Source organism: Dendrobates tinctorius, unplaced genomic scaffold, assembly GCF_039654945.1.
Source record: "Dendrobates tinctorius isolate UK_male_01 unplaced genomic scaffold, ASM3965494v1 ptg000019l, whole genome shotgun sequence".
NCBI lineage: Eukaryota > Metazoa > Chordata > Amphibia > Anura > Dendrobatidae > Dendrobates > Dendrobates tinctorius.
In genome coordinates, this window is record NW_027361687.1 from 23,847,339 (window position 1) to 23,863,041 (window position 15,703).

General features: G+C 42.7%; 1 protein-coding gene across 1 annotated transcript in view; it reads right to left on the reverse strand.

Annotated features, from left to right (window-relative positions):
• Window positions 1-15,703, reverse strand: part of KNL1 (kinetochore scaffold 1) — a 69,829-nt gene that overhangs the window by 23,445 nt on the left and 30,681 nt on the right. Inside the window, exon 10 of the mRNA XM_073566703.1 lies at window positions 646-7,188. Coding sequence (XP_073422804.1) covers window positions 646-7,188 — 6,543 coding nt within the window. The remainder of the gene's footprint in view (window positions 1-645; window positions 7,189-15,703) is intronic.

Genomic DNA, 15,703 nt, shown 5'->3' on the forward strand with positions numbered 1-15,703 from the left:
TAAAAAGGGGTCTGGTTGGTATTAAAGCCTGATCTGCATTAATCTAAAAAATAGGGTCCTGTGCAGACTGGGTTTTCTTAACTGTTTTCGGAGCTCAGGTACCTACAGCCATCAGATACTTCTGGAATAACCTACAGATATTCTGTAAACGTCACAGATGGAAAGAAACCTGTTAAGTACTGTATAATTAAGGGGAATATATGTCAGCAGGTTTTTCTATGTAATATGAGAGCAGCACAATGTAGACACAGAGACCCCAATTCCAGCAATGGGTCACTTACGGGGCGGCTTAGTGTAGTGATAAAATCACCAATTTAAAATCAGCAGAAGACCACCAACCACTATGAGTGATAAACTAGCTGATTGACAGCTGTATGTGTACACTGTGCATAGGCAGAAAGCGACCCATCAGTGGTGTAGGCGGGGGTAATACAGAGCTCAACATTTGGTGAACTGCAGAATTTGCAGCTGAATTTTTACTCAAAACTAGAGCAACCAGTAACGTAAGCAACACATTGCTGGAATTTGGGTCTCTGCCCCTAAATCATGCTGCTCTTCACAATGGGTATCAATAACCTGGCCACAGATTCCCTTTAAGTGGGTACTGCTCACCATTTGATAAAGGCGTAAAACACAAACACGTACCTGCCCTTCATCTTCATCCAACCTGCCTCTCTTTTCTCTTTGACTCTCAGACTCAGGCTCGGTATTACGGCCTCTCTTCTGACCATTCATAGAGTCTTTGGGTTGAGAAGTCGATACGTTCACGTTCTGCTGAATAGCTTCTTTCTTGCATAACTCTTCCCAAGCACCTTCAGGCACCTCATAGTCAAATATGCCATTGATCTCTTGGTCATCAGGAAGCATCTCTTCACCTATACACTGCCCATATTCAATATCGTTTAAAGCCTTGAAAAGTACTTTAGAGCCTTCATTTTTGGGTTGAGCTTCAGAAACAGAAGACACATCCATTTCAAGGTTACTGGTACTTGACGCCCTTTTATTGGGCAATTTGGGGGGAAACATTTTGACTGATCGCCTGCTTGGCAAGCAGAATTCCATCAACATTGTTTTAGTTCTCTCAGTAGGTTCCTTTTCTTGAATTGTTTCTTTATTTGCCATCTCAGAGCTTACAAAGACTTGATCTGTAACTGAACGTGAAGGACATAAAATTTGAGATGTTGCTGGCAGCTGATCAATAAGGCTCGAGACAGGTGCAGTATGATGGGGTGAAAATATCGGCTTCTGTGTTAAACTCTTTATTGATAAAAGGACGCTGGTAACACTTCTGCGCTGATTTCTACTCTCTTCCGATAATTCAGCTGGATTCCCAAACACTTCAAGTTCAGAGGAGATGCCTTTTGTAAGAACATTTATATTTGATGTATCATGTTCTTGGTGAAGAGCTAGATCCTCTAAGTTTTCAGTGTCAGAAGCTTGGCTGATTAATCTGAAGTCATTTATGTCTTCAGTAGCATGGATAGTTCTGTCCTGGTGCTCTACAGCATCACGTATTTCTTGTTGTGACGCAGGTTTAATGACATTTTCCAATATTTCATCTACAGCCACAATGTCCATTTCTCGAAAGCAGAAAGACACCCTTTTCCCCTTTGATCTGACTTTTTTCAAATGAATGTCTAGTGCAACTTCTGGATCTTTCTGATAGGTTTCTACTTGAGGGACACAAGCTGTCGGTTGTTCAGTCGAGCAGTCTTTAGATTCTGAAGTTATCAGGTTGGATTCATATATTAAGGGATCTCCAACAGGTTGGAGTCCATTGCTTGCATTTAGATTCTCAATTTTAGCGCTTATCAATTGACTTTTGACTTTGTCAGAAACTGATTTATAGTTGGAAACACAATTTTCCTCTAAACTTTCTATCTTGCAATCTACACCAATGACTGAATTTGGAGTTACTTTGGAATTCACATTAGCAGAGAGGCTATTTCTAAAGGAAATAGGCCTATTTTGATGGTCAATAAAACCCACAGTATTTGACTTCTCAACTATCAAATCTAATTCAGTATTATATGGGCCAGGCTTCAACAAAGAGACATCTTCCACTGGACTTGTGTGCACTTGCGGGAGCTCACCATTACCCAAACCCTCCAAGAAGATTCCTGATTTTACAGGCAGTGAAAGAGATCTGGCATAACTTTTCCTGCGACAAATCTCTAGCCTTTCCGTTGACTCCAATTCCAATAATTCTTGACAAGCTTTTCCACCATCATCTTTAATTATACCTATGCTAGAGCTGGGAATATGGCGATTGTTGTCTAAGAATTTGACTTCTACAGTAGAGTTTGATTCAGTGATATCCATATCTGGGTCACTTGGAAGCTTTGTATTACAGTCGAGAGGCAAGATCTTATTACTTGCTGCCAAAACATTGTTTCCTTGCAACTTTGATAACTCTCTTACTGAGATGTTCATTGATGCATCATGTGTTTCTATTGGCACGATTAAGTCATTATATGACGTAGATTCAGAAACTGAAGGAGGCACACTTTCTGCAATTGATGCAAGTTTAGGCCTAGATGTAGTAATTTTGTCACATGTACTGGCTTGGCCACAAGAAGCCATGGCTAGAGATACTTGAGAGCAGGTCTTGGAAGGACAGGAGATATATGCAGCCTCAAACGATTTGTTTTCAATTGCCACAGTATGCGATCTTGTCATTTCCATATCACCATCATTACATAAAGTTTTATCGACGGAAGACTTACTTTCCAGCCCCTCAGGAAGATGAACATTTACATGGGTCTTCTCCATATTACAAACTTGAAGTATTGTGTCATCAGCGGGAACTAAAGACCTTGGACGAGAAGAAACACTTTTCCGATTTGAAATACTTTGTGAAACGGAAGCATTTTTATTATGAAGATCTGATATTTCATCAATAAACACAGTGTTAGACTTTGTAATGTCCATGTCTTCACCCTGAAAGCATATCTCAGATGAAAGATTGTCTGTCTTATCACTAGCATTACCTATTAGATCAAGAACAGGTGTATTCTTCATATTCCAAAATCCTGCAGTAACATTTTTAGTCATTGTGCCATCCAATATTTTGCTTTCGATTGCCACCGTATGACATCTTGTCATTTCCATATCACCTTTGTGACATTCAGTATTAACGACAGATGACTTCCTTACTAGATTCTCAGTAACATCAACATTTGCACTGGTCTCTTCCATATTGCAAGCTAGACGCATCTTTTCATCACTGGATAACAACTTTGCACAAGAAAGGCTTTTCCTTTTTGAAAGACCGTCTGAAACGTGAACTCCTTTATTAAGTAGCTTTTCTGATATCTGATCAATAAACACTGTGTTGGACTTTGTAATGTCCATGTCTTCACCATGAAAGGATATCTCAGATGTAAGATCATCTACCATATTACCACCATTAGTCGTTCGGACAAGAAAAGATTTTTTTGTATCATCCAGAAGTTCTGCAGTAACATTTTTAGCCTTTATGCCATCCAATATATTGCTTTCAATTGCTAATGTATGAGATCTTGTCATTTCCATTTCATCTTCATTACTTATAGTTTTATCAACAGGACACTTATTTACTAGTCCTTCAGAAAGTTGAGCATTTACATAGGTTTCATTCATTATGCAAACTGGAACTTTCCTTTCAGCACTGGGAACTGAACTCTTTAGACGAGAAGAAACGCTTTTCCTCTTCGAAGCGTCTGAAGTGTAAACACGTTTATTATAAAGCTCATCTGATATTTGATCGATAAAAACAGTGTTGGACTTTGTAATGTCCATGTCGTCACACTGAAAAGATATCCTGGATGTAAAGTCATCAGCCTGAAGAACAGATTTTCTCTTTGTACTTGGAAATCCTGCAGTAACATTTTTAGCCTTTGCGCCATCCAATATTTTGCTTTCGATTGCCACCGTATGACATCTTGTCATTTCCATATCATTTTCGTTACATACAGTTTTATCGACAGAAGACTTCCTTACTAGATTCTCAGTAACATCAACATTTGCACTGGTCTCTTCCATATTGCAAACTAGAAGTGTTGTTTCATCACTGGATAACAACTTTGCACAGGAAAGGCTTTTCCTCTTTGAAAGATCTTCTGAAATGTGAATGCCTTTATTCTGTAGCTTTTCCGATATCTGATCGATATACACAGTGTTTGACTTCGTAATGTCCATGTCTTCGCCATTGAAGGATCTCTCAGATGTAAGGATGTCTACCATATTAACAGCATTAGTCGTTCGGTCAATGAAAGATTTTTTTGCAGCATCCAGAAGTTCTGCAGGAACATTTTTAGCCTTCATGCCAGCCAATATATTACTTTCAATTGCTAATGTATGAGATCTTGTAATTTCCATTTCATCTTCATTACATATAGTTTTATCAACAGGACACTTCTTTTCTGAAGGACTAGTAAGTTGAGCATTTGCAAAGGTTTCATCCATATAGTAAACTGGAAGATTCCTTTCAGCACTGGGAACTAAACTCTTTGGACGAGAAGAAACGCTTTTCCTCCTCGAAAGAACATCTGAAATGTGAGGTTTTTGATCTGGTATGTGGTCAATAAAGACAGTGTTGGATCTTGTAATGTCCATGTCTTCACCATGAAAGGATATCTCAGATGAAACAGACTTTTTCTTAGCATCTATTTCTGCAGTAACATTTTTAGCCTTTGCACCATTCAATATTTCGCTTTCTATTGCCACCGTATGAGATCTTGTTGTCATTTCCATATCACCTTGATTGCTAACAGTTTTATCGATTGAGGTTTTATTTTCCAGTCGCACAGTACGATCAACATTTGAACTGTTCTCCATTTTGCAAACTTGAAGTATTGGTTCATCATTAGGAACTAACGATTTTGGAAGACAAGAAACGCTTTTCCTCTTTGAAATGTCAGCACTTTTATTATGTAGTATTTGATCGATAAACACAGTGTTAGACTTCGTAATGTCCATGTCGTCTCCCTGAAAGGATATCCTACATGTAAGGTCATCTGCCAGATCACCAGCATTAGTTGTTAAGTCAAGAACAGATTCTCTCTTCATATTTAGATAATCTGCAGTAACAATTTTAGCCTTCACGTCTTCCAACATTTTGCTTTCAATTGCCACCGTGTGAGATCTTGTCATTTCCATATCACCATCATTACATGTAGTTTTATCAATGGAAGCTTTATTTACTAGATAAGCAATGGCATTGGTCTGCTTCATATTGCAAGCTGGAAGTATTATTTCATCACTGGGAACTAAAGGCTTTGGACGAGAAGAAACGCTTTTCCTCCTCGAGAAAACTTCTGAAGTGTGAGTACCTTTATGTGGTTGATCTGATATGTGGTCAATAAAAACAGTGTTGGATCTTGTAATGTCAATGTCTTCACCTTGAAAGCTTTTCCCAGATCCATCGACACTTGCCATATCATCAGTGTTGGTAGTGAAGTCAAGAACAGATTTTCTATTCATATTCTTAAACTCCGTAGTAACATTTTTTGTGTTTACGCCTTCCAATATTTTGCTTTCGATCGCCGTCGTATGTGACCTGGTGATATCCATATCCTTCTGGTCATAGAAAAATAAAGTCTTATCCTGTGAATCAGACACAGGACTATTCTCCAGTTGGTTTCTACTTTGTGTGTTAAATGCATCGCCATCTCTGGTTTCTGATTGGTTACTTACAGAAGAGAGAATTTTATATTTTGGGCCGGGATGTGACACACTTCCAGGCTTCTGACTGTCAAGAATAAACGTATTTAACATGGTAATGTCCATATCTGGCTCACACAAGGTCTGATTGGTATAGCGCTTTTCATTGAAATCAATGACTGAATGAGGCTTAGAAGTGTATTTCAGGTCTCTAAGTGGACTCTTACTTACTAAGGAGGTGCTCAACATTGCATTACTGCTTGACAACCCTTTATCGAGCTCAGAAATCGCCTTGTTTTCTATAGCTACCGTATGTGCTCTTGTCATATCCATGTCGTCTTTGTCATATAGACACATAGTATTTTCCTGTAAGGCTTCAAACACTGGATTTCCTTCGTTCCATGGCCGAGATTCCCCATCATCGAGAAGTAGACCAACATTGACGTTTGTCATTTCCATCTCACCTTCCTGATGGACTGTCTCGTTGTGAAGCTGTTGCTTTAATACCTTATGGTCTGAGTTCACAGCGCAACACATTTTTAATTCAGTACCCAAGTTATCTGAGGAAGTAGAAGTGATGTTCTGTAAATTAATGGATTGATTATGTAACGCAAGTTGATTTAGCTCATCGATAATCATAGTATGACTCTTCGTAAGCTCCATGTCATCTCCATGTACGTTTGGAACAGATCTCCTAATTTGGGCAATACCTTGTAAAAATGTATTTTTAATAGCGATTGTATGCGAACAGGTCATGTCCATGTCATCCTGATCATGTCGGAATAAAGGTGTATTATTTTGAAAGGTCATAGAAGGTGCCCTCCTGACCTCAGAGAAGTTACCAGAGTTGGACTTTGTGAAGTCCATGTCTTCACCTTGCAAGCATATCCCAGATGTCACAGCATTAGCAGTTAGGTCAAGAATGGACTTTCTTTTTGAATTCTGAAAGTCCAAATCAGCATTTGTAGCTTTCACCCCTTCCAATATTTTGTTTTCAATCGCTGTTGTATGTGACCTGGTGATATCCATATCATTCTGTTCATATTCAGACATAGTATTGTTCCCCAGATGGTTTCCACTTTCCTTGTTAAATTTGGAAGATTGCTCCTTAAGAATATTTGTGCTCTGCCTTTTTGAGATTTCGCTCAAAACTTTGTTGTCAATGGAAACAGTATGTGACCGAGTCATTTCCATGTCTTGCTGGTCACAGGTGAACAGCACTGTCTGGTTGTCATCATATGCCCCACTGGCTTTTGATTTCTCCCCTCCCAAACTTGCTAAGAAGTCACTAAACTTTATTTTGTTCTCCATGGAAGAATTTCTTTTAGCATCAAAATGTTTTTCACCAGTAGTGGACAATGAAAAATTTTGGTTTTTGACTACTTCTTTGCTGTTTTGGGATTGTAAGCTGGCCAGAAACTGTTTGGTATCTATCTTTTGAGTTCCTTCATCAGTCAGTCCATGAATGGTTACAGTGTTGCTTGCAGTCATATCCATATCATTGTCAGAAGAGAAGACTATCGTCCTGTCTTTAGCATAATTCCACTGTGAAATAATAAAAATCACAGATTAGAATAAATCCCATCAAATTTATATTTACACAAATACATAACAAATCATGCTAGAGACCATCCATACCAGCTGTTCACATTTTCAAGTTTTTAATAGAACCTGTTACAGCTCTTACTTTATTCCAGCTGCTTGAATATTATAACATGTTTTTATTTTTATCCCTTAAGGAACAAGTCACTTTGTAGGTTAATGACTAGACCTTAATTTTGAAATCTGATCGCTGTCACTTTATGGGGTTATAACTCTGGAACAATTCAACGTATCCCACTGGATTCTGGGAATATTTTTTCGTGACATATAGTACTTTATGATAGTAGTAAAATTTCTTGTGTTTGTGAAATAAATTTAAGTTTGGCAAAAATGTAGAAAATTTCCAAACTTTTAATTTTTATGCCCCTAAATCAGAGTATTACGTCACACAAAATAGTTAATAAATAACATTTTCCACATGTCTACTTTACATTAGCACAATTTTTTAAACAATTTTTTTTTGTTAGGAAGTTATAAGGGTTAAAATTTGACCAGCGATCTCATTTTTTCAACAAAATTTACAAAACTATTTTTCTTTAAAGGGACCACCTCACATTCTTTGAGGAGTCAATATGACAGAAAATACCCAAAAGCTACACCATACTAAAAACTGCACCCCTCAAGGTGCTCAAAACCGCATTCAAAAGGTTTATTAACCATTCAGGTGCTTCACAAGAACTGAACCGGACACAATTTATTTTATTTTGTCAAGGGTATCAGGAGAAAATGAACCTCAATATTTGTTGTGCAATTTCTCCCGAGAAAACTGATACCCCATGTGTGAAGGAAGACCACTCTTTAGGCGCACGGCAGGGAAGGAGCACAGTTTGACTTTTTCAACGGAAAATTGTCTGGAATCGAGATCGGACGCCATGTCACGTTAGGAGAGCCCCTGATGTGCCTAAACAGTGGAAACCCCCCACAAGTGACCCCATTTTGGAAATTAGACCCCCTAAGGAACTTATCTAGATGTGTAGTGAGCACTTTGAACCCCCCCCCCCCCCCCAAGTGCTTCACAGAAGTCTATAATGTAGAGCCGTAAAAATAATTTTTTTCACAAAAATTATTTTTTTGCCCCCGAATTTTTATTTTCCCCAAGGGTATCAGGAGAAATTGGACCCCAAAAGTTGTTGTACAATTTGACCAGAGTACGCTGATGCCCCATATGTGGGGGTAAACCACTGTGATTGCCTTACTGTGATCTTTGGGAGGCTGAATGAACAAATCCACAAAGGTGAAGAATTGGTTTTATTTTTTACGCCGTTCCTCGTGCTGTATAAGTGATTAGGCAACTTTATTCTTCGGGTCGGTGCGATTACAGCGATACCAGATTTATAGCCTTCTTTTCATGTTTAGCTTCTGTCACACACTAAGAGACGCTTTTTTTTGTAATAAGTTTTTGCATCGCTATATTCTGAGAGCTATAATTTCTCCATACTTTGGCCCACAGAAGCATGTGGGTCTTGTTTCTTGCGGGACGAGCTGATGTTTTTATTGGTACCATTTTCAAGCACATGACATTTTTGATCGCTTTCTATTCAGATTTTTGTGGAGGCATAATGAACACAAACCAGCAATTCAGGATTTTTTTTTCCCCGTCTCCCATGACGGCACACATGAGAGAGGGGATCCGCCCAGTCAGGACAGGAACCCTACTGAAGATAAAAGGGGCGGTACCTCTCCCTTGCTTCAGTTGGGTTTCCTGTCCTGACAGGGACCCGTGTACTGAAGAAACACGTACCTGCCCCTCTCTCGTGCCGGCGTGGAAGAACAGGCAGGGTCCTGGGCGCTGTGCGTCGGGAGGGGGACGCGCCGGGGGCTCAGAGTCCGAGCGGGCGCAGAAGCAGCACGGCTGGGGTCCTGGGGCTCTGCCGTGGCTGCTGCGCCGCCCTCTCCCCCCTGCCACATCGAGGAGGAGCGGCCGCTTCCGGGTCGCGCCCCTGTGACAGGGCACGCTGGGAAGGGGCGTGCCCGCGTGACGTCGGGAGGCGTCGCCGGAATCCAAGATGGCGGCGCCCACAGGAAAAAAAAAACGCCGGCCGGCAAAAGAAGATCACGGTGGCATGGCGGGGGGGGTGGGCTGTAGGGGTAACCGGAGGAGGCGGAGTGTGCAGTGGATTACATAAGGGGGATGACCACAGAAGACGCACTCATGCCCAAGGCTTCAAAATGGAAGTGGGGCAAGATGAGCAGCAGCAGCAGCAGCAGCAAGAGCTTTCACCAGATGCCAGGCCGAGCCGCCAGCATACCAGGAGCAGCCGCTCAAGTGGTGGGAGCGGCAGTCATAGACGCGACCGGCATGACTGAGACGTCCAGAAGAAATGTCACGAGTGCATCTGAGGAGCCTCCGAGATCGGTACCCCTGATTGACAGCGGTGGTGAGTGATCTACGTGAATGTCACCCTTATGGTATCGGGGTTCCATTTTCTCTGTTTGATCACTGGGGTCGAGTAAGGCTAGCAGCAAAACCAAGAATAGAGAATGCGCCCTATGCAAACACCCGCTGGCAGATCAGTGGCAGAAAGATATCTGTGCTGACTGTATAAACAGAACAATACAGAAGGAAACCCCTGACTTGGTGACTAGCCTTAAGGCTATAATGCAAGAGGAGGTGAAAGGTTCCCTAACGGCAGCCCTTAAAAAGAAGGGTAAAAGAAGCTGTAGAAGGGATTCTGATTCATTCAGAGGCCTCGCCAAGGCAGAAGAGACGGGAAAGATCCTTATCCCCTCCACCTCCTCTACTCAGTCCTCAGAATCCTCCTCGGACAGCGATATAGGCGGCCGTCCGTGTTTCCCAACAGAGGACGTGGAAAAGCTGGTCAAAGCTATCAGGGCTACAATGGGCCTTAAGGAGGAAAAAAAAACTCCTAAATCATTGGAGGATGTCATGTTTGGAGGACTAGAGGAAAGGAAAAAACGTACCTTCCCTGTAAATGATAAAATAAGAGCCCTAATTGACAGGGAATGTAAAAAACCTGAGAGGTCAGGGGGCTTACCTTCTACATCAAAAAAGAGGTACCTGTTTGAGCAAAAAGGATTCAGAAACCTGGGAAAAAGTCCCAAAAATTGATGGGGCCGTAGCCAAATCCTCAAAAAAGGTATCTCTACCATTAGAGGACTCTGGCGTGCTGAAAGACCCGCTTGATAAAATAGCAAACGGTTTCCTAAAGCATATCTGGGAAGCTTCGGCAGGTGGATTAAAACCAGCGATAGCTGGTACTTGTACCGCTCGTGCCCTCATGGTCTGGCTACAACAAATAGAGGACCAGATCAAGGATAAAGTTCCTAGGGATGAATTTCTGTCTATTCTGACACTGGTACACGGAGCAGCGGCTTTCCTAGCGGATTCCTCTGCAGATTCCGCAAGATTGACAGCTAGAGCAGCAAGCCTGTGAAATGCGGCAAGACAAGCCCTGTGGCTTAAAGGGTGTCCTGGAGATTTGCCATCAAAACATAGATTATGTTCCATTCCATGTGATGGCCAATTCCTCTTCGGAAAAAACTAGAAGAAATTTTGGAACATGTGGGGGATAGGAAGAAAGGCTTTCCCAGATTTCCGGGAGAACCTAAAAAGCAGCCCTTTCGGAGGAGATTTAACAGGGGTCGTCCTCCGGGAGATAGGAAAAACTGGGACTTTAAAGAAAGGAGAGGATCGGGCTATATGTTCAAAGGGCCCTCCACTTCCTCCAAAAAATCTCCCCAATGACAGCAGGCTGGAGGTAGGGGGAAGGCTTTCTCTCTTCCTTTCCGCCTGGGCAAATATCTCCCCCAGTACATGGGTCCTAAACATAATCAAGGACGGTTTAAAAATAAAATTCATTAGTCCGCCCAGGCATACCTTTATAATGACACCCCGAAGGAGAGCCCAAGAGCAACAGCTAGCCCTGGAGACGGAAGTTTTGGGTCTAGTTCAAAAACAAGTCCTACAGGAAGTCCCAGTGCAAGAAGAAGGAAGGGGGTTCTACTCCCCCCTCTTAATACAAAAACCAGACAGCTCTTGGAGAACCACAGTCAACCTGAGGAGACTCAGTGGGTAGACAATTGCTCCTTCAAAATGGAGTCAATCAATACGGCCACAAAGATCCTGTTCCAGCACTGCCTCATGACAGTGATACTTAAAAGATGCCTACTATCACATCCCAATTCATCGGGAGTATCAAAAATACTTGAGAGTAGCGCTCTATGTCCAAGGACAGGTGAAACACTACCAATACGCAGCCCTTCCGTTTGGCTTGTCTACAGCCCCCAGAGTGTTCACCAAAGTGATGGCCGAAGTAATGTCTTTTCTTCGTTCCTGGGACATAGTGATCGTCCCATACCTAGACGACTTTCTTGTAATAGGGAGGTCGGAGACCCACTGCACACAGCAAGTGAAGGAAGTGATATCAACTTTAGTAGGACTAGGATGGATAGTAAACATCCCCAAGTCAAGATTAACACCAGTAAAAGAACAATCCTTCCTGGGGTTAATATTGGACTCCGAGCGACAATGCTGCCTCCTGCCAGAGAACAAAGTGACCAAGATAAGGGGCCTAGCTCGCACAGCGATACAAAAGCCAGCTATGACACTGAGGAACGCAATGTCCCTTTTAGGCTCGTTGACATCATGCATACCCGCAGTAGCGTGGGCACAGTACCACTTAAGACAACTACAGTGGGAAGTTCTGTCAGCACAGAAACAATTAAAAGGGCATTTAGAGGGCAAACTATGTCTCTCCGTGGCCATAAGAGATTCCCTGCTCTGGCGGACAGTAGAAAAGAATCTAACAGCCGGTGTTCCGTGGCAAAAACCAGTCGAGGACATCATTACAACCGACGCGAGTGCCACAGGATGGGGAGCACACCCGAGATCCCACTCAATACAGGGGACCTGGTCCTCACTAGAGAAGATTCAGGGTTCAAATGTAAAAGAACTATGGGCAGTCGAAAAAGCCATGAAACATTTCCTTCCCTTGCTTCGGGGCCGCCACACCCGAGTCATGACGGACAATCAGGCAGTTGTAGCCTACATCAATCATCAAGGGGGAACGAGATCTCGGGGCCTCATGCAAATATCGGATCTACTCTTCCAGATAGCAGAACAACATCTGTTATCCATCACAGCACTGCATATAAGGGGGTAGAAAATACACAGGCAGACTTCCTGAGTCGCAGGCATCTAAGACAAGGGGAATGGCTCCTAAACCCCCAAGTCTTCCAACAAATAGTTCAGGCCTGGGGAAAACCAGAAATAGACTTGTTCGCTACCACACGCAACAGAAAGGTCAGGAAGTTCTGCTCACTGAATCCAAGGGAAAACCCCTTTGCAGTAGATGCCCTACAAATACCCTGGAAGTTCATCCTGGTCTATGTAATTCCCCCGATATCAATGATCCCAGTAGTGGTCAGGAAAATCAGGGAGGATCGAGCGAGAATAATTCTTATAGCTCCATTTTGGCCGAGGAGGCCTTGGTTCTCCCTTCTGAGACTCATGTCAGTGACAGATCCATGAATATTACCGGAGATTCCAGACCTGCTTTCCCAGGGACCAGTGGTCCACTCTCAAGTGAAGGGCTTCCATCTAGCAGCCTGGAATTTGAGAGGGCGCTACGGAGTCGCCAGGGATTCTCTCCAGGGTTAGTCTCCACCCTGTTGAAAAGTAGGAAACCTATAACATCCCAAATCTACGGTAGAACGTGGAAAAAGTTCCTAGACTTCCTGGGGGAACCTTTGGGGGATGTAGCTCCAGTGGGGCCTATCCTAAAATTCCTACAGTCGGGGCTACAACTTGGGTTAGCCACTAACACACAAAGTCCAAGTCTCAGCTTTGGGGGCCCTATATAACCAACTTAGCAGCCAATAGGTGGGTGTCCCGGTTCATAAAATCCTGTGGCAGGTCAAGGCCGGTCATTATCCCAAAGATACCACCCTGGGACCTCAACCTAGTCTTAGAGGCCTTAACCAAAGATCCCTTTGAACCATTACTAGAGCTGTCACCAAAGCTACTCACACTTAAAACTGGTAGCCTTAACATCAGCCCGGAGAGTGAGCGACCTACAAGCTCTGTCTATATGCCCTCCATATACGCAGATCTTGGATGACCGAGTGGTTCTAAGACCAGACCTAGCCTACCTCCCCAAGGTAGTCCAAAAGTTTCATAGGACTCAGGAAATCTCCTTGCCATCTTTCTGTAATAATCGTAAAAACCCTGGGGAGCAAAAGTTCCATACATTAGATGTAAGGAGAGCCATATTACAGTATATGTCAATAACTAGTCAGTGGAGGAAAGATCAGTCCTTTTGTAGCCTTTCAGGGTAGTAGAAAAGGGTATGGGGTAGCTATGAGTACCATTGCCAGATGGCTCAGGGAGGCCATTATGTTATCCTACTCCGCAAGTGGCGCTCCGGTTCCAGAAGGCATCAAGGCTCACTCCACCAGAGCCGTGGCTACCTCCTGGGCAGAGAAGGCTGAGGTATCGATTGAACAAATTTGTAAAGCCGCTTCTTGGTCCTCACCTTCAACTTTTTAAACACTACCGACTTGATCTATCTTCCTCTACTGAACTAACCTTTGGTAGAAGGGTGCTGCAAGCGGTGGTCCCTCCATAAGGTGTCTTATTCTACAAAAGTCTCTCATGTGTGCCGTCATGGGAGACGGGAAAACACCAAGGTTACTTACCGGTAGCAGGTTTTTCCGGAGCCCATGACGGCACCTGTATATTCCCCCCTTTTCACTCCTTGGTGTGCACTATAGTTTGGGTGCTTTTTTTTTTAGTTAGATATAATGTGGTGATAGTTTTACCATGTGTACTAACCCAGGGGGGGCCTCTCATGCTGTGTAAACCAACTGAAGCGAGGGAGAGGTACCGCCCCTTTTATCTTCAGTAGGGTTCCTGTCCTGACTGGGCGGATCCCCTCTCATGTGTGCCGTCATGGGCACCGGAAAAAACGGCTACCGGTAAGTATCCTTGGTGTTTCATCATTCCACGTGATAAAATTGGGAAAGCAGCTTTATTCTTCGCATCAGTACGATTACAGCGATGCCACATTTCCATCTTTTTTTATGTTTTTACACAATAAAAACTTATAGAAAAAAAATATTATTTTAGCATTGCTAAATTCTGAGAGCTATAACTTGTTTGTTTGTTTTTCCCCTGATGAAGCTATATGGTGTTTTTTTTTTTTGCGGGACAAGATGGCGTTTTCATTGATGCTATTTTTATTTACATTCGTCTTTTTGATCGTGTTTTATTCCACTTTTTCCAAGCAGTATGATAAAGCAACATTTGCTACTTTGTGTTTTTTTTTTACTGCATTCACTGAAGGGGTTAACTAGTGTGACGCTTATAGATCGGATTTTTACAGACGCGGCGATACTAAACATGTGCTTTTTTTGCTTAAATTTTTTTTTTTTTTTTAACATATTTTTTAAAAAATGTTATCTTTTTTACTAAGTCCTTTCTGGGAGTTTTGTTTTTTACACTTTGGTTGCAGGTATAATACATTGCAAAGCACTAGCATTGCAGTGCATTATACCTATAATCAAAGCTTCTGACACCATGCTGTGAGCATGGTCTCTGAGTCTTTCCGTAGCTTGAGAACCCCGAGTCATCATGGCTATGATCAGGCCCTGTGATGACGCCGATCTGAAGGGAGAGGGAGCTCCTGCCCCTCTGCCTCCCTCCTGAAAGCTGCAATCGCGCTTGATTACAGCAATTAGAGGTTTAACAGCCAGGGGTGGCACGGACTCCGCTCCTGGCTGTTAGTGCAGAAGCTCAGCCACTGGCAGCACTGAGCTCCTAAACTGACAAGGCGGGAGGTGCTGATATTTCAGCATTTCCTGCGCGGTCATGCTGTGATCAGTCAGTCAGATTGAGTGACCGATCATGTTGTCGGTCCCCAAACCTCTTCCCGTGCTCCTCAGCTGTCTGTGACAGCTGTAAGCACGGAACTGTCACTGCGTGTTTACACGCAGTGACAGTTTAAATGCATGAGGGCATAGTCCGCCATGGTGTGAAAATTTACATCCGGCCACGACTATGTCCGTCAATGGACGTTAAAGGGGTTAAAATCTGCCATACGGTTCCAGAGATATGGTTTGTTTAGCCAAAATTTTTATGGTCTCTACTAAATAGGCGTGGCTTACAGGGCAATAATACAGAGTGACCTAAAGCACACCCTAGAGGATCCTGTGAGACACTCATTGATAAAGACTAGAAAAAAGTTAGCACCAAGGAAAAAGAAAAAACAAAAACACAAGATATCTTGCTGTGTAAACAGTAGGTCCAGTTCACACTAATGCAGATGTCAGTGGACATGTTGTATACTCCCACCTGACTGCTTCTCCAGTGGTCTCCTGAGCTCAGTGCAGTTTAGTGGAGATTCAAAATGTGGCCTCTATCGGACGCATACTCAAAAACTGTTTAATCAGTTGTGGACGATGCCTGGAGACACTAAATGGGGTTTTACACTAAGCGATA